The sequence below is a fragment of the Sinocyclocheilus rhinocerous genome, unplaced genomic scaffold (genome assembly GCF_001515625.1).
Source record: "Sinocyclocheilus rhinocerous isolate Xijiao unplaced genomic scaffold, SAMN03320098_v1.1 scaffold506, whole genome shotgun sequence".
NCBI classification, from domain to species: domain Eukaryota; kingdom Metazoa; phylum Chordata; class Actinopteri; order Cypriniformes; family Cyprinidae; genus Sinocyclocheilus; species Sinocyclocheilus rhinocerous.
The window spans coordinates 31,705-58,332 of record NW_015647040.1 but is presented as its reverse complement, the minus strand read 5'-3'; the positions used below and the strand labels follow the sequence as shown (position 1 = coordinate 58,332).

The following is a 26,628-nucleotide window of genomic DNA, read 5'->3' as shown; positions in this document are numbered from 1 at the left end:
GGTAAAACTCAACTGTTTAACTCTAGGGGAGTTGGAAAATGAGCCTATTTTCAAAAACAGTGGAGTGTTCCTTTAACATGACATCTTGAGAACCAGCTGGAGGCCAATTAATATCACTACATTTGGTTACATATTTGTACACTCCTAGTATATCTGTGACTGTGAAATAATAAAGTGCAGTAACACTTTCCAGTGTTCTAGTTCTGATAAATGTGAGACTCTCTATAACGGAGCACTGAACATTTAATAACAGCCTACCATTGAGGGAACGATTTCATGACCACTGTGATGTATTAGTGGAAAATTATGTCATAAAAGACGGATATCTGAGAAGCAGAAAGAGTCACAAAATTACAAATTTGCCAAAGGAAATATTCTCTCAGGAAGAAAAGTAAAGGAAGAACTGTCACAATGACAGACCACAGCCTTTTAAAGTGTCATATATTAATAAATTATAATTTATGATGTCATATTTCACCTTCATGCATGCATTTTTGTTGCATCGTCCCCCCAGTTCTCCTTTTTAACCTTGGTCCATCTTTGACTCCTCCCTTCTTCCGGTCTCAAACTACCCCCCATTACCAATTTTCTCAGTTTTTTTTTTCCTGCAGAATTGCTCTCTTTCATCCACTCTGTAACCCCCCTTTTTTCTCTTTGATGGAGAGCGATACAGGAGGCACAGGTATCCCTCAAGAGAACAAGCTTTCTATCATAAGCCTGGGAAGAGTCTGTTGCCATGGGGACGGTGTCAATGGCCTGGAAGGGGGCTGTGGCAAACAAAACCATTCTACCGGACTAATTTAACCAATCAGAGGCACTCATGGAGCACGGAGGGGGGCGGTAGGTAATACTGCTCCTTAGAGAATCTATTCAAACAGTGCAGTGCGAGACCGTGACCTCTTGGTTAGGGGTTGGAAAATGAGCCTATTTTCAAAAACAGTGGAGTGTTCCTTTAACATGACATCTTGAGAACCAGCTGGAGGCCAATTAATATCACTACATTTGGTTACATATTTGTACACTCCTAGTATATCTGTGACTGTGAAATAATAAAGTGCAGTAACACTTTCCAGTGTTCTAGTTCTGATAAATGTGAGACTCTCTATAACGGAGCACTGAACATTTAATAACAGCCTACCATTGAGGGAACGATTTCATGACCACTGTGATGTATTAGTGGAAAATTATGTCATAAAAGACGGATATCTGAGAAGCAGAAAGAGTCACAAAATTACAAATTTGCCAAAGGAAATATTCTCTCAGGAAGAAAAGTAAAGGAAGAACTGTCACAATGACAGACCACAGCCTTTTAAAGTGTCATATATTAATAAATTATAATTTATGATGTCATATTTCACCTTCATGCATGCATTTTTGTTGCATCGTCCCCCCAGTTCTCCTTTTTAACCTTGGTCCATCTTTGACTCCTCCCTTCTTCCGGTCTCAAACTACCCCCCATTACCAATTTTCTCAGTTTTTTTTTTCCTGCAGAATTGCTCTCTTTCATCCACTCTGTAACCCCCCTTTTTTCTCTTTGATGGAGAGCGATACAGGAGGCACAGGTATCCCTCAAGAGAACAAGCTTGCTATCAGAAGCCTGGGAAGAGTCTGTTGCCATGGGGACGGTGTCAATGGCCTGGAAGGGGGCTGTGGCAAACAAAACCATTCTACCGGACTAATTTAACCAATCAGAGGCACTCATGGAGCACGGAGGGGGGCGGTAGGTAATACTGCTCCTTAGAGAATCTATTCAAACAGTGCAGTGCGAGACCGTGACCTCTTCACCCGTGATAGTTCGACTGCTCGTATAATGAATGACATTGTTATTTTCAGTGAGCTAACCTCACTTTCCATGGAATTATACAGTAACCTGGACATAACATACCTGAAGGAAGAAAAGTGTCTTTATTCTGTCTATCCTCTAGGAATAAAGAGCATGTTTGTGTCATTTCCTATCACTGAGGTAACTAATTAATGGCAATGTTCAGAAGTACAGGCTTCAGTGCTGCTTATTGCAGTGGATCTCAAAATGATGGCCTGTGAAGGATACCAAGTGGTTCACAAGTTGATTGGCTGATAAAAATGGACATACATACATACATACATACAATTAAACTTAAGAAAAAGCACCAGCATAGAATTAATCAACTCTGAATTAAATGATTTTAACATACTGTACACTACCATTAAATTTTTTTTTTTTTAAGTTTATGCTTACCCAGGCTGGATTTATTTGATCAAAAATACAGTAAAACAGAAATATTGTGAAATATTATTACGATTTAATGATTGTTTTCTATTATATTTAAAATATAATTTATTCCTGTGATGATAAAGCGGAATTTTCAGCATCATTACTCCAGTCTTTAGTGTCACATGATACTTCAGAAATCATTCTAATATGCTGATTTGTTGCTCAAGAAACATTTCTTGTTATTATCAATTTTGAAAACAGTTACTCTGCTTAATTAATTAGGGAACTGTAAAAAATGTTTGAGGACTCTTTGATAATATAAAGTTCAAAAGAACAGTATGTATTTTAAATAAAAATGGATGTAAATGACTTTACTGCAACTTTTGACCAATATAAAGTCAATGCTGAATAAAATTAATTTCTTTTAATTTTTTACTAATATATACTTAATTGTGCATACTCATTTCCCCTCATTTTCACAATTGAAACCGTAAAACACTAAACAAAAAAATTCTGTAATGTAATAAAAATAGTATAAAGTAAATATAATAATATCTGACTAATATTAATATAATTAAAGAATTTTAATTCCAGTGCATCCCTATAGTACAATTGATGCGATGTCAAAATAAAAGGTATAAATGAAGGATAATTTGTACATTACTTAAAACAACAGGTAGTGATTCTGACACTTGTTTTCCCCTGATTTGGTGTGCAAGGTGGTCCAACGCATGAAAAAGTTTGAGAACCACTGCTTTACTATACCCGTTTTACTTCTGATTTCCTTTGTCTTGGATTAAATAGGCAAGTTTTATGAGCTGACTTTGGACATTGACTCATTGTGGAACTTCTGACAACTGTAATTACTAGCTTGTCCCACCACCAGCTGATTGGACAGGATGACAGACTCGCCAACGACTACGCAGCAAAAAAACCACTCAAACACCATTTAGCCCCACTGCTATGCTTGATCTTCGTCAACCAGCTCCCCCATCTCCTCTCACACAGATCGACAGAACAGCAGTGCAAACACAAGAATCAACAAGTCCATAATCCATCCCACTTTAGGGCTATCCTAGGTAAGTCTGAGAGGAAGTTTAGCCCCCATCCACAGGAAGCTTTCAGCCACAGGCTTTCCCACAAAATATGCATGAGGTTTAGAGCACGAATGGATCTTTGGAGATGAAGTAGGTTAACCACAGCAAAGGAAAAGTGGGCGTGAGGAATACATCCCTGGAGACCTCCAGGAGCATAGAGGAGACCCTCACAGGGAACATTTCTGCAGCTGAAGCAACCAGTCACACCCAAGACCTCAACATTCACCCCTCCAACCAACAGAAAATGGATCTGAGGCCAACTTATAAAACAAAGAAACATGTCACAGAAAAAAAGGTGCTTTATTTCAAAACAAATGTATCCCAAAGGTTGATTTTACAAAATAATGCTCAGTATCATCTATACATTGCAAATACATTTCTTCTTTGCTATTTTTTTTATTATTATTTTTGTATTTTCTTTTTTTTTTTTTTTTTTTACAGTAGCTCTTTTGTAAAACAAAGAAGTGTAAAAGATGTTCTGAAGAAGTGTATGTGCGATCCTCTCATCAAAATCTGTGTAATGGTGGGTTTTCTAGTGCGTTCCACCGTCGAATCTCAGGCTTCCTATAGGAATGATAAATTCAAACAAACTAACAAACAAAACAAGGTTCTCCTAAATGCCAGCATATATACAATCTTGTTTTCATTGAATTCTTCACCTCTGCATTGTCCAAACCTGTACATTTTAAGTTTTACTTTATCATAACTCGTTGATGTGCACCGTGACTCAAGTGTCACACGTCATTTAATGCGAGCAAAACAATTAGTTATTGTCTGAAAACCTACAAAAAGCAAACCATAAAACTGGCACACAAAACAAGGTGGTGAACAAAGGACAGTACAAAATGATGTTCTCAGGACCCGACCTGACCATTTTATGCCTCAAATCAACTCGCATACTTCTTCTGAAAATGATACTCACTCGTTCGTAACTTCTGCATGCATATTATAATGCTTACAGGGCACATCTTCAGTTTAAGGCACTACAATATCATCTCCAATATCTCAAAAAACAACCATACACATCTGCTAGCTTATAAAGATCCAGCCAACACAAGTTTAATGACCAATAACGAGTGTGTTAGGCTATCGTCTTCTACGTTAAATTATGTGCGTGAATGTGAGAGATCTGACACTAGAAATCTGAACACTATTGCACAGGCAATGAGCCGATTCATCAAAACACTGTCAGTTAACACCAGCTGATTGGATTTACATATTACAGACAAACACAGAAACACAAGAGACAGGCACAGGACTCCATTTGTGACATAATGCACAGTCGCTGAATGCAGTTGGAGGTTGTTAACACTGGGCAGTGATGGTCTGACGAAGACAAGCCAGACAGCTACATCAATACAGGACAAGCTTTCATGTTGAACAGTGGCAGTAGTTTTTAAATGTACATTGTCCAATCATCTTCTGCAGACAGACTCACACGGCGGCAAAATTTTTGATGGCACAAACAAAAGAAATCCAGAGCTAATACAGTGACGCAGGGGTATGTAAATGGAAACTGAATTGATACAATTACAGCCACCCCATTTCGGCAATCATCCTGTCTGGCTTTCGCCAATTGGGCTTTATCAAATCCAGCACGGTCCTCCCTGTCTAGCTCCTCCCTACAGCAACTCTGAATGCCAGTAGTGAAGAAATAAATGTTGCCATGGAAACCGCCAGGCTGTTGACAGGAGCTCATTTCTGCCTCCATCAGAGTGACAGCACTGAAAGTTGACGTGACTCATCGAAACTCATCGCTCACGACAGGGCTGATCTGAAACACTTATCGACAGGTTATTTCAATACAAACTGCATTTGTTCGAACTGCTTTCTTTCTTTTAAATAAATCACACAGCTCATCTTACTGTGCAAGGAAAAGGAGACTGGCTATTGATTTGGCAAAGACAACTCAACTTAAATCACCCCTGAAATCAACCCTGAACTGGTTTATTGGTGAAACAAAGCAGATGTCTTGTTGCCTGACCAATCTAAGAAACGAAGACAATAATTACACCCTCTCTTGGTCCCAAAACATCAATTAAACCAGCTAACTATGAACAGCTAACTAATGATTAGACTAATGTACAAAAACAAATTGGCAGGTGTAAACTACTAGAAAAGGTGCATTTCCTACTAATTTTCTTTACATAACTCTTATCATCCCAGTCTCATTTTGCAGTCTGAAGCACTTCATAAGTGTCCACGCAGTCTCTTCCTGCTCGTTCTTCTCAGACATACCACTCCCTCCGGGAGATCATTGAGCCATCCGTGTGCGACACGTAGTCGTTGTCGTAGCAGTCCTCCGGCAGGAAGGGGGAGCCATTGCTCATGACTTGTGGAGCAGCGTATCTGCGGGGCTCTGGCTGCAGCGAGCTACTCTGGATATGATGGGCTGGACTAAAGCTTTGCGGATGGCTGGGGTGATGGTTGCTGTGGTAGCCATGCTCATGGTTGTAATGATTAAGGTTGTTGATTTGACCGCCTGCTTCCCTCAGAGCTCTGCTGCGACTGTTGGGTGATCGCTCTCGGTCGAAATCACCCCACTCTTCTCGATCCTTATCTGGGTAGATGGTGCCGTTATCCTGGTTGGACTTGAGCTTGGTGTCAGGGCTTCCTTTGCTGTAGACTTGCTGCAGCTCATGGGGCTGGGGAGCCTTCTGCATATCCGAGGGGCCATGATACTGTTTTGTGTAGTAGTCGCCACGGAACGTCCGCCGTTGACGCTGGTAATAAACTCCGCCTAGAACAAGCAGCAACAGCAGGAAGAGGGCTCCGCCTACTGCCCCACCGACAATCGTGCCTAGGCTCCCCTCCGGCAGAGGCGCCAGGGTTGGAGACGTGATGAGGGCTCGCTGCTTATTGCCAGGCACGGTGGCAGAGATGTCGGCGGTTAGGAGGCGCACAGGGGTGGTGGGGGGCATAGTGGTGGTTGAGGGAGGATCTAATGGAGGGAAGGAAGGAGAGGCAAGAGGGAGGGGGCAGGAGGAAGGGATGGATAGACAAAGAAAAGTAGATAATGTCAATGCCAGCTACATCAGTATATCATTAATAGTCATATGAATCTGCTTCCAAGATTGTAATATCATCTAGCATGACATATATAGCATGAATAACAGGACTATCCTCTGTTGCCGTGGATGCAATAGTTTCAGGTTTGGGATAAGGTCTTTTATTGAAAGAATGCGACTGTAAACTTTCGGACAGCTTCAAAACCTGAAACTGTTGTCCACTGCAAAGACGACAAAACATGGAAGAGAAAGGAGAGTTGGGATCTTCATGATAAGGGACTCATGAGGAGCGCAGTCTCTTCCTGCTCGTTCTTCTCAGACATACCACTCCCTCCGGGAGATCATTGAGCCATCCGTGTGCGACACGTAGTCGTTGTCGTAGCAGTCCTCCGGCAGGAAGGGGGAGCCATTGCTCATGACTTGTGGAGCAGCGTATCTGCGGGGCTCTGGCTGCAGCGAGCTACTCTGGATATGATGGGCTGGACTAAAGCTTTGCGGATGGCTGGGGTGATGGTTGCTGTGGTAGCCATGCTCATGGTTGTAATGATTAAGGTTGTTGATTTGACCGCCTGCTTCCCTCAGAGCTCTGCTGCGACTGTTGGGTGATCGCTCTCGGTCGAAATCACCCCACTCTTCTCGATCCTTATCTGGGTAGATGGTGCCGTTATCCTGGTTGGACTTGAGCTTGGTGTCAGGGCTTCCTTTGCTGTAGACTTGCTGCAGCTCATGGGGCTGGGGAGCCTTTTGCATATCCGAGGGGCCGTGATACTGCTTTGTGTAGTAGTCGCCGCGGAACGTCCGCCGTTGACGCTGGTAATAAACTCCGCCTAGAACAAGCAGCAACAGCAGGAAGAGGGCTCCGCCTACTGCCCCACCGACAATCGTGCCTAGGCTCCCCTCCGGCAGAGGCGCCAGGGTTGGAGACGTGATGAGGGCTCGCTGCTTATTGCCAGGCACGGTGGCAGAGATGTCGGCGGTTAGGAGGCGCACAGGGGTGGTGGGGGGCATGGTGGTGGTTGAGGGAGGATCTAATGGAGGGAAGGAAGAGGGAGAGGCAAGAGGGGGGGGGCAGGAGGCAGGGATGGACAGACAAAGAAAAGTAGATAATGTCAATGCCAGCTACATCAGTATATCATTAACAGTCATATGAATCTGCTTCCAAGATTGTAATATCTTCTAGCATGACATATAGCATGAATAACAGGACTATCCTCTATTGCCGTGGATGCAATAGTTCCAGGTCTTTTATTGAAAGGATGCGATTGCAAACCTTCGACGGCTTCAAAACCTGAAACTGTTGTCCAGAGCAAAGATGACTAAAAACATGGAAGAGAAAGGAGAGTTGGGATCTTCATGATAAGGGATTCATGAGGAGCTACATACTAACATCTCCAGCTAACACTGAAGTACAGTCATCTGCAACAATGAAACCTAATGAGCAACATTTGTGTTAGCTGAGAGAGGGAGTACGGATGACCACATAGCTGAGTGATGAGAACAAACTAAATGGAAGGAAGGGGTCAGGGAAAGGGTATGTGCTACTGGGGGAGGGGAGAGGGACAGACATCGAGAATACCTGAGGATTGGGTGGCTGCTACGCCTAACTTCTAACATGGCTTGACTGGTGCTAGGACAGAAGATTGCGTTAACGCAATTACCATGCACTGATTGCTTGACTGTGTTAGGGAGCAGCGTGTAGCGTTTCATCGCATTCTGGGGCATGCATCTGGACTATGCAAGCAGCGTTCTCAGAGACTGGAAGCTGAAAGTCAAACTATCCCATTACGGAGTGTCCTGTTCCCAGCGCAATGAGAGCTATTTGGCTGGCTGTGAAGTCTGTGCATGCATTGAGTGCAGAACGTGTGCGTTCACTCTCAGGAGTCAGGGTTGCAAGCTCTTCAGGGTTACGCGGTTCAAATGCTCCAGCTAAAGTGGGGAATAATTTGCTCATCCTCGCTGGAATGAATAATAAACGTAGCATACATAAAGCATTCTTGGACGGTATTGTTCCCACAAGGTTAAAGGTAATTTGGATGCATCTGTGGGTCTGGTGAGTGAATGTATATGTATGTAGGAAAGAGCAGCTATGTAGTTCAGGAAAACTGAAACGTCCTGTTCATTGTTTTGGCAACATTTTTAATACAAAAATGACCAAAATACTTTTCACACTCCCATGATATTCCTGGCACAAACATTTGTTGCATATATAAAACCACAGGGATAGTTCACCCAAAAATTTAAGTTATCACCAAGGCCGACCCTAACATCTCAAGGGCAGAGCATGGTCTAGACCAGCCTGGTTGTCACCATTTACTCACCCTTTTTCAGACCTGTACATGGTTATTTCTTTGAGTGAAATAAAAAAGAGAGAATTTTTGAAGAAAATTCACAGGTCTTTTCCACACAACAGTTTATAGTGACTGCTCAAGAATCAACGAGTCAGTGAGTTGAACTGAAAAAACTGAATCAGTGCACACATTTCTCTTCTGAGATTGTTCTTTTCAATGAACTAGGTCTGAAATGAATGATTCATTCAAGAACCTTAATGGGGGGGGGGACTTGAAAAATAAAAGACCTGCATGAACATTCTTCAAAATATCTTTGATCTACAGAAGAAAGAAAATCATATGGGTTTGAAACAACATGACGATGAGTAAATAATGACAGAATTTTAATTTTTGTGTGAACTATCCCCTTAAACAACAAGGACATGGATAGTGTCAATTTATTTTAATTTATTCAATTTCGCCCAGCAAGTTGAAGAATAATTTGTTTCAATCAATAAACAGCAGAGCTTCTCGCCTCAGCACGTCAATGTCCAGAAGGGAAGAGGACAGGACATAAAGAGAGGACAAGTCACAGAAAGGTCAGAAATCCCTCCCTCTCTCATGCTTCTCTTCTCTATGCCTCCACCAAATCTAAATTTATCACAATTCATGTACAGTATGTGGTACCCCATTCCTGTTCCATTCACTTTATGGATCAACCGGGAGTGTAAATGGTCCATTTGGAGGGAGTGTGTGGGCTTGTATTTGGGGGGTGATTGGTGACCACACAGGTAGCGGCAGGGTGTTTAACATGCAGGACAGGTACTGCCCACCCATACTCATGCACAAAGATCAGCAACTAACAGCAGCACACACACTTTCACGCCCAGTCACTCCATAAATACACAAACAGTAGCAGTGGGCATTATAGAAGAAACATCACGACTCAAACGACACAAAAAGGGACTCTTAGAAGATAAAGGCAGACAACTATGACATAAAACAACCACACGCACAGAAACACGCAGCTTCGTGCACACAGAAGCGGAATCTTTCTCAAGGGAAGAGTGTAAAAAAATTATTTAAAAAGAAAATACATAATTAATGGCAGTTGAAAAGAGCTGGTGAATGTTTCATGAATCTAGGACATCTTCTCAGTCAAGGTTGCTTCCGCTCTATTATTCTCCCCTTGTATAACAGCGTGACAGTCTCAGAGATGTAAGTGCGCACAAGGGAGGGAGAAAGAGCAACAGATAAAGAGAGAGGGGGGGAGGGAGTAACAGTAACTATCACATAAACTTATTAAACAGCAGTATTCAATGTTTAATGCTCACACAAAAATGATGGGAGATAAACATCATGGAATGTGACAGCGAACACCTGTCTCAGAGGTCAATTAGATAATGACTCATGAAACCCAATAAAAACCCATGAAAACTTAAAAAAAAAAGCCAAAGCTGACCTAAATTTAAATAGAGGGCCAATGCCTTTCAAGAAAATGATTATAAGCTTGTGTGTCTCATAAGAATGGATCCGGACCCATGCAACTCTGAGTGATGAGATAGGTGGGTTCAAAAGAAGAAACCATCAAGAAGATCTGTAGGGCTCGAAGAAATAGTTCACCCAAAAATAAAATTTACTCACTCATATTGCCGTTCATAAAAACAAAAAGAAGAAAAAAAAATGGACACGGCATTTCCAGTCTGAGTAGTCAAATTCATTTCTGATTTTTGCCAACATTTCAACATACCAACACTGAGTGTGTTTGAGTGTTAAAATAAATTTCATTTGTAAAGTTTTGATGTCATCTCTTACCATTGTTTCTCCAGCTTCACATGGGAAATGAACTGCTAAACTTTGGTAAGATGGGTGTCATGTTTCAAGTCTCTTACTCACCCTGAACACGTATTCTAATGTCTCGACTGTGCAGTCCGATGTCATTTGCCACCTCACACCTGTAAACCCCAGAGTCGTTCTTCTGCAAGGGTCTCATAAACGCCAACGAGTTATTCACCACCTCCGCTCCACCTGGCATCTCTCCATCCAACCTAAAATATGCAAACACATCTTTATCAAACTTTCCAAACAGCAAGATCTTTAAGTCTGCCCAGGCACTATGGAAAATGTCAGTAGCAGTAGAAATCTAGAACCAGTCGAAAGATTGGCTGAAAACATGTTTCTCATGATTTTAAAGTTGATTAAAGATCTTAAAGACTAAAGAAATTTAATGGTTAATTGCTGAAAATTCTTAAATTGAGTTTTGTAGACAAAAAGAAGTGAAATGTTTTAGTGAAATGGATAAGCTGGAGCTGATATTGAAAGAAACAAAGCTAACAAGTGCCTAGCATATATGTGAACAAGTTTTGATTTAACATCTTTGATTTGCTCATAATTCCCATACCGTGTCATTTTATAGTTATAGTTTATATGTTTAAGCTCACATGATTGATGTGCAATCTTCTAAATGAGTGAACAACAGTTTGGAGGCAGAAAACTAATTTGCTTTGAATAAGTACAATGTTTGGGCATCCACTGGTTCATTTGCATTGAAAACTGACAGTTTGAAAGCAACTATTGTTGCTGTGAATCGTACAGATAATCTGCTGTTTGAGATGAGTTCTGGAAACAGGCAATAACACTCTTGATCCCATTCCAGACATGGTGCGCTCTGGCTATTGTGAGTGTAGTGGTTACACACCTGATCCATCTGAAGTGCTGGGCAGGCGGGTTGGCCTTGGCTCGACACTTCAGCTGCACATTCTCCCTGCCCACATACCAGTTGCCGTCATAGCCCAGCACCAGGATGTCTGGAGCAACTGCACACACACACAAAGCACAAAGGGATCATTCAGAGTAGTTTAAGAAAGGTAAGGCTAGGCTATGCCTTGTTAAAGGCCCTATGAAATGATATGATGAGTGCAGTTTTCTGGTCCTGTGTTGACGCATTTCCTATTGAAACAGAAAGTTTGGGCAGGACATATCAATTTTTAAAGACCTAAAAGGCTTAAGTTACGTCACAGCCATAAATCCCCAGCTGCCATGCTGATTTGCCAGCTGCCATGTGTTATGTATTAGGGGGCGGGGCAGTCTCATGCTAGAGAGCATCCGATTGGATAAAAAAAACCTGTGTAGTGCAGAATAAGTCATTAATATTTTTGGTCCATTCTCCCAAAAACAATATAAATGTGTACATCTGTACACACACACACTCTATCTTATTATTTAAATATATAATAATTATATAGAAAATATTTATTATTTATTGGGTATTTAAATAACTGTACTGTATAAATTATACTTTGTTTTAGCAACACTAACACTAAACTAAGTTTAATTTTGTTAATTTTTATGTAAGGTAATATACATGGACTAAAAGACAAAACTACAATTTTTTTTGTTTGAAAAAGTGGCATTAAGTTTAAACTATACTATCAAGCTGTGAAAAAGTTGCAGTTGAGAGAAAAAAAGTCACAGTTAGGAGAAATACTAAGTAAGTCACAAGATTTAAAAAGTCACAATCTTGCAATTTCGACATTGTCTCTCATTTGAGACTTTATTTATCATAAATGTGACTTTGTAGCTAACAAAGTGACTACAAATTGCTCTAAATATGTAGATATAAAGAAAATATAAAGAAATAAAGAAACTTCTAGATATAAAGAAACATGAAATGAAGAAATGAAGTGGCAATTTTAAGTTTGCAAGTCGAAATTACCTTATTTTTTGCTGAGGCAGTAGCAATCTATAACACAACAACATTATTATCACTAATTGATCATAAAGCAACAAAATTCATCATTAGGACTTTGTTTGTCTGACCAGCAGTATAAGACCACTTACAAAGACAATGGACACTGTATTGATTTGTGCCTTTAGAAAAAGCTCTTTAAAGTTCTTTAAGTGAGTGTGCTGAATTAAGATATCATGTAGACCCTATGAGATGAAAAAAGATGGATTGAAAATGAAAGAAAGGAGCTTCCGTGACTGTAGCCCCCATTGAGCGCAGAAGCATAGTCTCATGACTGATGTGACCTCTCTCTCCTTATACTCCCTATACCTGCTACTTCCTGTGCCTTCCCCCTCACCGCTACATCTATATTTCATACAGCAGACATCTGCGCTTACGTACTCGCCACCACCGCAGATACACACTTACATGCCTTTTTCACTGCTCAATGGTGCTTAGTAGAAGTCTGTGTTCAGAAATCGTTAAACAACACTGATAAATCATTTGTCTGAAGCATCAATACCTATATTCAATAAGTCCATGAAATCCTAAGGATTGTGTCTTAGCGAAAGGGCTTTTAGCTCCATCATGCACAAGACAGCATCAAGACATCATGTCATGTGGATAGATACCGCACTGCGGTGATATGGAAAACAGATGTGAGCTCTGGACATAAATCTGATTGCTTTGACGTGGTACAGAAAAAACAAAATATAAGTTACTGTGAAATCTTCATTGAGAAGCTACTTTGGGTTTGTTAGTAAACAAAAACAGGCTTTCAGGCTTTTGGAAGTAAATAGGTTTAGTGGCCAATTGGCTGATAAGCGCCGCTTGCATGGTTTAAATTGCAAAAAGCAGATTCTGATTCTCACATTTACATTTTTTTTTTTAATAATGATGAGAGAAAAAAAAAAAAGACATGCTTCTCGGGCTGATTATCCATACAGATTTGATCAGACTGATTCACAATATCTCAATTCGATATAATTCTGATTCAACCGGTTTCACTTTCATCTGGATGTGGATGCATTCCAGTGAAATTTTCAATTTTCAAAACATTAAACGGAGAATTTATAAAATTACAAACTCCTAAGAATGAGTACAGAAAAACTGATATAGTTTATAAAATATATGTAAATGAGTTTTTAATTTCTATGCATACAAAATAAATCTAAACATTTTCTGTGCAAACTTTAATGAGAAAACAATTTCCACAAGCTTCTTTCAAAATAGTTAAACAGTGAAAAGTGAACATAGTGAAGAGTGAAACAGTAGTGAAACAGTAACACATAATAGTGTGCTCTAAAAACTATGTATTGTATTTTATTTTTATTCTATTCTACGCCCTATTTCTATAGAAAAAAATAAAATATGAAGATGGCAATAAGAATTATTAATGGCTGGTAAATTTGTGCATTTCTAAAAAAATAAAATAAAAATAAAATAAAATGTGAATCCTGCATAAACAGCATCAGACTCTTATATACATAAAAAAACCCTTATCAGATACTCACACTGTACGTTGATGATATAGGGTATCCTGAAGTCGCTCTGTAGAGCGGGGTGTTTGACCACACATGTTAACGTGTGGCCCTGGGCGTGACGGGAGGGCTGCCAGGTGTAGTGCACCTGGGTCGTAGTGGTGCCATTGGCATCGTCCTGCATGTGGGCCTCAGATGTGCCGTACAGATTCGTCTCCCAGGAGACGTCGGCAGGGGGCCGAGCCCTCTCAGCAATACAGGTGGCCACTGTGGTTTCATTGCCGCCATCGATCAGAGCAGAAGATCCAGCTGAGACATATACCTTTGGCTCCACTAAGACAGGGAGAGACAATTTTTGAGTTAAATATACCACATCGCTCGCGTTTAATTCTGAGCTTTAATGTGAGGAAACACACTCGCACTATTACTAGAAAGATGTATCAAGATAACGAACCGAGCTAAAGGAAATCCATTCAGACAAGAGTACAAAGTTAAATAAAAGCTAAGCATTAAGAATCTCTCTGGTACCGCAGCCAATAAATTAATAAACTGATAAGAATGATTGAGAGAAAAATTAGATTTTCGTTGAAAAGAAATAAAAGACTTATCGGACTGAAAAAAACCCCCCCCTCTATGGTAAATACCGGCTGAGGGTGGCCTCACTTTCTCATCAGAGAGCACCAAGTGCTTTTCCAGAGAAGATAAAACTATTTGTTTTAATGGCTTATCCAGTTTAGATGGCAGAAGGGGCGGGGCTCGGGCGTGTGTGAGCCGTTATGAATCTAGCAGTGTTCAGGCCTGGAAAACTGAGCTTTGCCTCCGCAGCAGCTGACAGAAACTTTACATGTGAGGTGCTTCCCCCTTCCACTGCCATCAACGGTGGAAGACGAATGGAAACGTTGTCCCAGGCTCCTGTGACAAGAAAGGTCCACTAAATCAAGAAGGGCTAATTCAACCATATATAGATATACACTACCGTTCAAACGTTAAGGGTTCGGTACGTTTTTAAAAAATGTTTTAAAGCCTGCATTTATTTGATCAAAATACAATAAAACAGTAATATTGTGAAATATTATTTCATTCTTATTTTATATATTATATTATTACAAATTACAATGATTGTTTCTATTATACTATATTTTTAATGTAATTTATGGCATAGCTGAATTTTCAGCATAATTACTCCAGTCTTCAGTGTTACATGATCCTTCAGAAATCATTCTAATATGCTGATTTGGTGCTCAAGAAACATTGCTTATTATTATCCTCACAGTAGAAAACAGCTGTGATGCTTAATATTTTTGTGGAAACCATTACGCATTATTTTCAGGATTCTCTGATGAATAGAAATTGAAATCTGTCTAATACTATAAAAATCTTTCATTTAGATCAATTTATTGTATCCTTACCAAATAAAAATATTAATATCACACACACACACACACACACACACAGCAGTGCATCATGATCATTTCTGCATATAATTTCCTAAAATTTTACAGGTGCATCTCAATAAATTGAATTGGTGGGTTTTTGTTAAATGTGAGCCAAAATCATCACAATTAAAAGAACCAAAGACTTAAACTACTTCAGTCTGTGTGCATTGAATTGATTTAATACACGAGTTTCACAATTTGAGTTGAATTACTGAAATAAATGACCTTTTCCACGACATTCTAATTTATTGAGATGCACCTGTATTAATGAAGCAGCAGGTCATCACAACCATGATGCATCTCACTTTCTGGTTGTTAACTATTAGTGAAACGTTTTAATACTTTTTATATAAAAAAAGAATTCATACTTCCCCACCCCCGAAAGTAATGACAAATGCAAGTTAGTTCTGAGAAAACCTATAGCATCATTTAGCGTCACAATGTGCAACATATTTGGTGATGTTGGCAATACCCCTCTGATAATAAATATTCATTTGTCAAGTCAAAGGATGTGTACCAAATAGACCAATTGATTAGCCTTTGTTTCTCCCTCTCTCTTTCCCTGCTGTGAGTTTTTTCTCATCCCATCTTGTGAAGTATTAGCATTGGCAGTTGACCTTCAGAGACAACAGGAGCAGCTGTGGTTGTTGTCCCTTCAATCATCCACTGTTGTGTGGTAAGTGACAATGTCATGAGTGTCTGTGTTTGCGTGTGTGTGTGGCAACTCTCGTGTGCCACTTTAAACCAAAAATTCAACAGGACCTCACAACGACATCCTTGACCCTTAAGTGCAGTGGATCCCAAAAGCAGCGGGCATCATTCCCACACTCATACACTCCCGTCTGCGCACACACACACCCACCCTGAACATTCCTCCTGATCTAATTATAGCTCTGGCGCGTGTTCCCCCTCCCTCGTTCCTGCGCTCTCACTTCACCACCACTTTCCACCCTCCTGCATCCCGCCGCCCTCCATCTCTCCTTTTATTAAAGCGCTCAGTCCCTGTTCGTCTCTGCTCTTTCACGTTCCGATTTTCCTCCAACTGCACAGCTCATTTTATCTATGACATCATCTTTTTCAATTCATCTCTTTTTGAGTTTTATGAACCTTCACTCAAACTGCATGTCATTTATTACTATAACACGGCATCTACACGATAAGTGTGTGTCACACGTCAAAACTAGATTGCTTCATCTGACAATTTACAGTTTAATAACGGTTTACAATTATGGCCCAAAGACATTCAAAGAATCAAGCAAAGCCTGAGGTTTTAAATGATGTTAATAAATGTTAATAAAAAATAAATAAAATTACATATATACACACACACACACACTTGCTATATATGTTGTAATAATAATAATAAAAATAATATAATTGCTACTATACTTTATATAGTATTTATTTACATATTATATTACTAAATTATATATTAAACACAGAAATACGTTAAATAAACATATGTAAATAAACATTTATATTTAATATTTATCATTATATTACAACTAACAGGCTAAATGTTGAACAATATGCAAAAAAAAACAAAAACAAAATTAAAAAAAAAACAAAAAAACAGTATAACACTGTCAGTCATGCTGAATATTTGCGCACTTCTGCCCATGAGAAATTGAAACCTTTTTTTACTCAGATTTTTTGGAATTTTGTATTTAAATAACTGTAGTACTGTATAAATTATACATTGTTGTAGCAATACTAACATTAATTTAGAAATGTTGTTGTTCTAAAACAACCAATGCAGGCTTAATTTTTATACCAACTGATTTCTGTTGAAAACAAAGCAGGATCTTAGTTTCATTTCACCGTTGCTGAAGTCTATTCTTGAAGCCGCCAATGACACTTCCAGGATGTTCACAGTGTAACCTTCATCTTGAGCTCACAGAGGAAACAGCGACTCTCCTCATGCCTCTATGGAGCGATACATAATTGATATACCTAACATAAAGCACTGTGCTTGTAAACTTCTCTTGTTGTCTCTTGTATACCCAGAGAACAAGAGCACACTGCTTCATTCGGTTGTATCCGTGTTTAGCAGAGCAGATGGCTCTGGGGGTTTGGTGGAGGAAGAGAGTTTAAACATCACCATGTTCTCTAAAAGAGCTGGACTGTCTCCCAAAACACTGCTTTCATTCCTGCCCTGAAGTTGCTCTTAATGTTTTTCCACCCTCTCTCACACACACACACACCGCATACTTGCCTACTTACACAAATAAGCAGCGCTTTATTCTGCAGCTGTGATGTGCATCCACTCGCACGCCTTTCTTTGTTTTTCGACCGCACACATGAGAAAGGCTCGTCACGGCACTTTCGCATTAATACACAAGCACCATGAATGCATAATCTAAATTAATCAGACTGCAAAAACACACACACACACGGCATCTCGTTACCTATCACGCTGACAGTGGTGGAGGCCTGAGTGTTACCCAGCGGAAAGGTGGCAACCTTGCAGGTGTATATGCCGATGTCAGCGAAACCCACGTCTTCCAGCACGATGGTGGCATCGTGCATAGAGGGTGAACGGAAGGATAGCCGTCGCTCATATTCGGGCGTGATGGAGATGCCAAACATGGGGTTATACACAGCCAGAGTCCCCCATCCAGTGGGCAGCTTCCTCTCCCATGAGCTCTGCGTCAGGCTGAGGTTCGTGTCCACCTGCACCCTGCAGCTGAGGGTGACGTTCTTTCCCAACACAGCGTTCACCTTAGGGGGGACCACCACCTGACTGCCATACACCAGCCCTAGGAGAGAGAAATGCACACATCGTTAGCCAGGACACTTGGGCAGCTGCAGAAAAGTGCTCTTGAGGTCTTGAACCATCTCAACTGACAAATCCGTTTTGATCCCGTTCAAGCTCCGATCAATCAGACGCCAAGGTCTCTTAGTGCAGCTCCTAATTTCAAACGAGAAAAGTCAATTCCCTTTAGCTTAGACGTCTGAGGAAGAGACAGATACCACACTGGTTAGCTGGTGTAATTTGTTGTGCTGTAAAAAAGAGCAACTGAAATATGTTTTATTGTGCTGGAGGGAGGCTAAAATTAGCCCTAACATTTGACTTCCTGCAAAAACACTGATTTCAAAAAGTCTAAAAATGGGTCAGGAACAATGCAGTCAGGGTACACTGGAGAAAAACAAAAAACTAATAAATAAATAAAAAATACAATATAATATAATACAACACAATACAATAAATTCTACTAAACTAACTGGTCAGTTTTTTTTCTGAAATGCAAATTACTACATGCATTTTATTTGTTTTGTTTTTAACTATAGTACAACAATGTTTAAAAATAAAATGAAATTCTACTAAACTAACTGGCCAATTGTTTTTTTTTCCTGAAATGCAATTTTTATTTGTTTTGTATTTAACTATAGTAAAACATCATGCATAATTAAAACAACAATAATAATAATAAATAAAAATAAATCAAATTCTACTAAACTAATTGGCCAACTGTTTTTTTTTTCTTTCTCTGAAATGCAAATTACTATGTAGATCATATTTGTTTAGTAATTAACTAGTACTAACTAAGTAGCACTACATAACGTATATTGTATGTCAGCAGTTGTGGCAAAACATCAAGTAAAAAGTTAATAAATAATTTGAAAATAACCCATGGAGGAATATTTTTTTCCACTATTTTCATTTCACTGTTTCATAAGCCTAACCTTATGAAACTTAAGACTTATTAAACGAGACATTTGCACTTATATATTGTTGCTCTTTTGTTAGTTTTGACTGCTTTTATTGTCCTCATTTGTAAGTCGCTTTGGATAAAAGCAAATGTTTTATAAACAAATTAAATAAAATATTTAAGTCATTAAAATTTTTGTTCCTGTTTTATTTATGTCGATGTCACAGCTCGCAGATGATTGCTACGCAAAAACTGCACATGCTCGTGACTCTTTAGCTCCGCCCACAGCACGCCTCCAGGAACTCAACGGTTTTGGAGAGAGGTGGTACAGCTGCATCTGTCTTTTATAATTCTGATAAAACTAAAGATTCTTCAGATATAAAAGATGCAATACTATTCTATAGGTACTCAAGATTAACATGAGATTGGCAGTAACTGTGTTATGCGCCCTTTAAGTTTACAACTGATCTGTGTTTGTGTCTAGATTTGAAGCGAGCAATGGCTCTTTTGGATGTTCACAGTGTAACCTTCATCTAAATATCACTGAGAAAAGAGTAAAAAAAAATTAACTTCAAAAAACAAAACCCTGATTTATAGAATGAAAAGTCTAAAAATGGGTCAGGAACTAGGGTTGGGTGATGTCTATCAAATTGGCATTGGACGATGTCTACAGTGAAACATCGTGATGGACGATGACATTGGGGGGTGGGGCGGGGTGCCCGAAGCATTAAAAACAACGCGTTCGACGGAGCCACTAAAAGGTTAGCCGCTTGCTAGCGGTAGCCTGTTGCATTACAGTAGCCTACATCACTTACCACATACACAGAGTAAGTATAAATGTCTGATAGGACGATGGCGAATGATTTGCAGATCCTGAGCACCAATGACAAACATCTAATCTTGTCAAATGTATGGTAAGTAGCCTACTGCCGCTCCATATTATAGAGTCCTTGTGATCGCGAATCTCAAAAGTGAAAGTGAAAGTAAAATGAGAGCGCGCAATCGAAAGCGGTTTCAATAGCGGCTCCCTGATGTCCGTAATTTATATACAGTCGCCTATACTAACCCAACGATATAATTGCGAGAAAAAGTAATGAAATCTTTTTTTTTAATCCTCCCATCTCGTAGGCTATTTATTCCCTTTAGGGTTTCCGTAGTACACTTCATTTCCTTTCCAAACACGGTACTGGGATGCGGCGGATTGCGGGAGAGGGGGTGGTGGGGGGGAACAGGAATCACAATGTCAGCTCAACATCGTGATGTCCGTCAGCCATCGGCGATGGACGATGGCATCGTCTATCGGCCCAACCCTATCAGGAACAATGGAGTCACAGCAGACTAGAGAAAAAAAAACAACTAAATTCAGGCTGATATGATGGTGCACAGAACAATAGCTGAGTGTCAAAAGTGCCTGTCTGCACAACCATTAGGCTCATAGGGCTTTAAAATAGGAACAACATGGGCATTCACCACAAAAACTCTGACTGTTCTCCTCCCTACCTCCTGCTCTTCCTTTCCGTTAGCCTACCTTCCATCGCTCAGCCAGTCATAATTTTTTCCTCTTTCCATTTGCCGAACAAAAGCTTAATTATGTTTGAAAGAGGGCGTGCGCGTGTGTGAAATGAGTGCAAAAGTGGAGCGTGCGGATGAGACGGAGAGACGAGACCGAGGGAGAGATGAGTGCTAAAAGATGCCAAAGAAACAACAAAGGCCACATGAGGACAACCTGTGTGTCTTATTACACCCAGACAGCTGTGCCTGCACCATCTGAATCCACGTAACACACACACACACAAACACGCAGCGCAGTCGCACGCGGCCTCTATCATGTGGTGACGGAGGCAAACCAATGCGTTCTGTGGTAGGATCTTCTCTGGATTCCCACATCAACAGCACATCAATCATCCGCAGGAGTGTACATCGGTGTCACAGTACAATATCACAGTACAAATTTTGGTACAATGTGCTCCTATTCTGCAAAGTTCAGAAGGTCAGACAGCATGATTTGTGAGATTCATTCAATTTCTTAAAAGGGATAGTTACCCGAAAATGAACAGTCTGTCATCATTTACTCACTCTTATGTTGTTGCAAACCTGTATGAATTACTTTCTTCAGTGGGACGCAAATGAAGATATTTTGAAAGAAGATTTTTTTTTGTGTGTGTGTCCATACAACGAAAGTTAATGGAGTCCAAAATATTAAGTCTAAAAATTCTTAAATCAAAATACTTGAGAAGCAAAGTTACATACGTTTTCTTGACAAGCTTATTTTCTGTGAAATTTACCAAAATGTAGCATTAACTCACTTCATTTTGTTCAGTTTCTCAGAAAACAAGACTTCATATCTTCAATTTGCATCTCAAGTAAATGTATCTTGATTTAAGGATGTTTGGATATTGAATTGGAAAACAAGACTGTATGCAACATTTAAAGGGATAGTTCACCCAAAAATGTAATTTGATGTTTATCTGCTTACCCCCAGGGCATCTAAGATGTAGGTGACTTTGTTTCTTCAGTAGAACACAATGAAGATTTTTAACACAAACCGTTGCAGTCTGTCAGTCTTATAATGGAGGTGAATGGGAATCACGGCTTTGAGAGTAAAAAAAACATACACAAACAAAACCAAATTAAACCCTGCGGCTCGTGACGATACACTGATGCGTAAAGACACAAAACGATCGGTCTGGTGAAGAAACTGAACAGTATTTATATTGTTTTTTTTACCTCTGATTCATGCAATGTCCGAACTGTCCTGAGCGGCGGTGCGTCCTCCTGAGCGCGTTCTCAACAGCAGGCGCGTGAGGCGTCTTCTTCTTGCTTTACGGCGGATCGCAGACTTATAAGTGCATTACCGCCACCTATCTCTCAAATGGACCATTGACACTCTATCTACAATCTCAATTAGGAGTGTCAATGGTCCACTTGAGAGATAGGTGGCGGTAATGCACTTGTAAGTCTGCGATCTGCCGTAAAGCAAGAAGAAGAAGAAGAAGACGACGACGACGCCTCACGCACCAGCTGTGGAGAACGCGCTCAGGAGGACACGCCGCCGCTCAGGACAGTTCGAACAGTTCGGACATTGCGTGAATCAGAGGTAAAAAACGATATAAATGTGTTCAGTTTCTTGCACAGACCGAACGTTGTGTCTTTACACATCAATGTATCGTCACGAGCCGCAGGGTTTAATTTGGTTTTGTTTGTGTATGTTTTTTTTTTTACTCTCAAAGCCGTGATTCCCATTCACCTTCATTATAAAACTGACAGACTGCAACGGTTTGTGTTAAAAATCTTCGTTTGTGTTCTACCGAAGAAACAGTCACCTACATCTTGGATGCCCTGGGGGTAAGCAGATAAACATCAAATTTTCATTTTTGGGTGAACTATCCCTTTAATGCCATTTGTATTTAAGACTTTCTGCTCTGAATTAAAACCTTTAAGGCTTTAATTGGTGGAAGGGTGAATTAATACTTTATAAGACAAAATGGCGACTAAACAAAAAGCTTTGTATGTAATATTGATTTATTGACAGACAACCCCAGTTTCTTTTTATCAGTCCCAAGGGGCTGTTAATTTGTTGACAAAGGTATTACTTTAATATTGATACAAGATATCAAATTTTGTTAATCAAGTCAATCCAATCGATCAGGACTTTCCAATAAATAAGATGCATACAATCAGTCTCATCTCAGGTTGACGTCAAACCAAAAGGCCTGTTCTGTAGTGTTGACTAGTGAGTAAAGCTTTAGCACCATAAACACATTATGATCTGTCAGAGATGCTTTTCATCAAAAGGAACCCCAAGTCTAAGCTGAAGAAGACCCTAAAACCAGACATCTCAGAATATGAGAGTCTCCACGCAAACATATTCATGTGTGATTGCTGGCCGATCGCTGACCTGATTCTGAGAATTAAAACCAGCCCCTTTATGCAACCGCGTCGCTTTGGTCCAGTCAAAGCAACACTTCAAACAAAACTAAATATCTGGATTTAATCTAGTCTTCGCCATTCCCTTAAAGACCATGCGTGTTATATAGTGACCAACACAAGAGGAAGACATGGAATCTGTAATAGATAGAAAGAAAAGAAAAGATTAAAAACAGAGGATAACGATAGATGTTAAACACAACAGGCAGTGTGAAAGATCAGTGAGGATCTTGTGAAGAGAATGCTGGAGCATATTCAGTCAAATACACAGAAATAATGTATGCATACACTCACCCGTTCACTCGTTCGGCCTCTCAAACGTCAATGTTAATTGCAACAAGCTGCCGGTCGGAAGATGTAATCGTAAATCAAAACCCGCCGCATTGCTTGGCAACAGACTCCAAACATTCCGCCGGAGCGTTTGTCTTGCCAGCAATGACCCTCCCTCTTTTGTCTCAACTGTACATCCTCAATGTGAATGGAAGAGGAGGAATAAAAGTGTCAAATTGTGGCAAATAAGAATCATAAAAGAAGTTTGGAACAAGCTATATCTTCATCAGCATGAGTTGGTTAGCAAAGCCAAAAGATGACCTCACAGGAATGGATGAGCAAGGGAGGAAATGATCTGGAGGATTTCAGGCTGTAAATGTTGACTGAAGTTATGCCGTCAGCATTTAAACAAAGGCATTTTAGGCCTCTGAGTCACACACAGTGAATGGGGAACGCCAAAATGCAGGCCTCTCCATCTTTAAATCATTGGTTTTATGACAAACTAGCCACAAGGTTTCTGCTTTGACCAAATGAAGTCACTCATATGGGTGAAGATGGGCACATTTTCACCGAGGGAAGAAAAAAAAGACGCAAACCACCTTAAGTTCAAAGAACTGTATTGATATTCTTCAAACATTCTGAAAAGCTATAAATTAAATTTCTGCTTTGTTCAGCCTGAGGCTCTTAGCATATAAGCTCCATAACGTTGTTTTAAAGGTGGGGTAAGCGATTTCTGGTAGCCAATGTTGACATTTGAAATCACCAAAACAAACACGCCCCTACCCCAAAAGGGTCTCGCCCCTATTTTGATAGCTCCGCCCCACACATACGTACGCAACCCAGGCAACGATTAGTTCTGTGAAACAAAGCAAAACCAATGGTACACCGTGTCTACACCGGATGCGAGTGGCGCGGCGTGCCAAAATACTAATGGAACTCATTATAATCAGTGATGCCGTCTACACCATAGATATATATACATATCTATGGTTTACACTGGATGCGGCGCGGCACGACACGACAAATCCCAGACAGAAAATTGCTGCCGCGCTCTATTCATGCCGTATTGACACATTTCAAATGATTTTCAACGGTCGTTTTGTCTCGTCCAGTGTACTAGACAGACTTTAGCTGTTGCGGCGCAGACACGGTGTTACTCACCTATCGAGAAGAAACAAAGCAACCTCGGCGTCCGATCGCAGGCCTTCCGCTCCTTGAGTTCTCTCCAGCGCTGGAAAGCTGATCTGATATTTACACGGGTCCTACTTCTTGCCTTATTGCCTTAAGCCTTCTTTTGTTCCGCAGACGTTTTCCTCTTTTTGTTTTTTATCCGCCATCTCTATCTTTCTGTCGCTCGGCTAGCTAATGTCCGTCCTGTGCACTGAACGCTCTCTCCTCCACATCATAAGTAGACACGCCCCTTACTGCTGATTGGCTACAAGTTTGTTTTGCTAGTCGGCCCTTTTTTTTCTAAAGCGTTTTTGAAAAATCGCTTACCCCAACTTTAATATTTATGCCTAAAACCTAAAACTTTTTAACTTTAACATGCTTTTGTAGCCTTGCAAACCTTGATATTTACTTCAGGAAATGTAAAGTAGTTATTTTTTGCAATTCTGTTTGGTCCTACAAGTGGAGCAAAATACACACACTTTACTTTTTGGTCAAACACTGTATTCAGTCTGTGCATAAGCAATAAATGGTGGACCTGAGAGAGAACTGTCTGGCTAATATTTTCCCCCAAAAAAAAAAAAAAAAAAAAACAAGCCATTATATTTTATTTAACACTGTGAAATATGACCCGACCATTTCTTGACAGTTTTTGTGAGATTCACCAACTAAGTTCATGCCTATCTTCAGATCTGTATTAGACTTTATGAATAGATTATATAAAAATAAATAAATAAATAAAATAAAATAAATAAATAATAATCCTGAGTCAAATAAATGCTTATTTTTCATCTAGGGTAAGATGCAGAATAAAAATAAATAAAATAAAACATGGTGTTATTATTTAACCCTCAAAGACCGAGACAGCTGCCCGCGGCTAAAAATAACTATTGCTCTTAAATGATTAATAACTTTTGAACCGCTAATCCTATCTGAATGCTTGAAAAAGTGACGTAAAGCGGAGATTCTCCGCTTTTCGGAGGCATCACATTTGTCTCATTTGCATATTCAGAGGCTCTGTAGTGTACATGATTACGTCATCGCATTTTGACAATGTTGATTCCTCAGAAGAAACCAATGCATTTCGTTCCTCTGAGCCAAACAGGAATGATTGTTGATGCTTAGTCCCACCCCCGTCCCCAAATTGGTTCAAACTGTCCCATATTCAACCAATAAACATAGGTTTTGGTCTTTTGAACCACCAACTAGCTTGTTTCTTTGGACATTTGAACAAACGTAAAAGTAAACGTGAAAGTAAAGTCTGTTGTGCGTGCATGAAAACAAACACAAAATAACACATTTGCATGAGAGAACTCTCTGCAAAAGCACATAAAAACACTTTAAAACAACTTTGACAAAACAAACCAAAAACAAGGATGAAACAGCTGTACATATTGGGTAAAGCACTGGAATTTAGGTATTAGTGTCGCTAGGGGATGTCTCGGTAAAATCGATTCCGAGGCAGAGTACAGCCAGCGAATCGATCCATTTATATTATGTATATTATGTAAATAATTATTATATAGTTCATAAAGATCATTTGCACTATTTTTTTCTGTTGCACTCTGTAAATTTCTCACTGATTTTGTGTGTAGTTTGTGAATAATTTGCACTGTTTGTATTTTGTTGCAGAAGACAATTTGTGCAATTGTTTTCACTAAATAGCTGCACGGTTTGTTTGTTGTTCATACTGATATTGAAAATATTTCTCTGAAAACAAAACATTTTTTTTTTTACTGTGTTTTGTTATTATGTAACACCGTTTCCATTTTCTTTACTCCCTAAACGTTTTTGGACACATCTATATTGTTAATAAACTAAATAGACCTGTTTTTCACTTAAAAGCGCCTATAACAATATCGTGATAAATGGCTATAACTTGATTGGGGAATGTTATATGTAGACAATTTTATTTGGAAGTGTAAAACACCTAGATACAACTTTCTAAAGAAAAAAATCCAAACTTCAGGAGTTTCTGTTTGAGTACACCGTAAAAAACAGCCGATTGTTGCTTGCGTTTTTCTTAAAGGGGTCATATGTTGCGATTTCAATTTTTCCTTTCTCTTTGGAGTGTTACAAGCTCTTGGTGCATAAAGAAGATCTGTAAAGTTGCAAATCCAAAGAGATATTCTTTATAAAAGTTAAGAGTCAACCACGCCTACCCAATTACTTTGTTTGGCCTTCCAAAAGAGGACACGACTAGAAATCAGTGGTTAAGTTGTATTTACAACACTGTTCCAGAACAGTTTAACCCAAATATTCAGATGTGTGCAGCGCATTTTATGGAGGACTGTTTCCTGATCCTGGTAGAGTAGACTACAATGCCGGCTGTTCTGACTCACAGACTGTAAGTAAGTTTTTTTTTCATATTTAAAGAATTTGCCACTGACGATTCAAAAGC

The 26,628-nt window shown here is 39.7% G+C and overlaps 1 protein-coding gene across 4 annotated transcripts in view; it reads right to left on the bottom strand.

Moving 5' to 3' along the window:
• LOC107708509 (nectin-3-like protein) overlaps positions 1 to 26,628 on the bottom strand; it is a 65,257-nt gene that overhangs the window by 16,712 nt on the left and 21,917 nt on the right. For 2 of the 4 annotated variants that reach the window (XM_016512774.1, XM_016512773.1), the window contains exons 2-5: positions 17,619 to 17,969; positions 13,808 to 14,107; positions 11,265 to 11,382; positions 10,463 to 10,614 (exon numbers count right to left, since the gene is read on the bottom strand). In XM_016512774.1, coding sequence (XP_016368260.1) covers positions 10,463 to 10,614; positions 11,265 to 11,382; positions 13,808 to 14,107; positions 17,619 to 17,969 — 921 coding nt within the window. Of the gene's footprint in view, positions 1 to 3,577; positions 6,233 to 6,597; positions 7,328 to 10,462; positions 10,615 to 11,264; positions 11,383 to 13,807; positions 14,108 to 17,618; positions 17,970 to 26,628 lie in introns of those variants that run through there. The other 2 variants (XM_016512772.1, XM_016512771.1) reach the window with 2 other exon arrangements.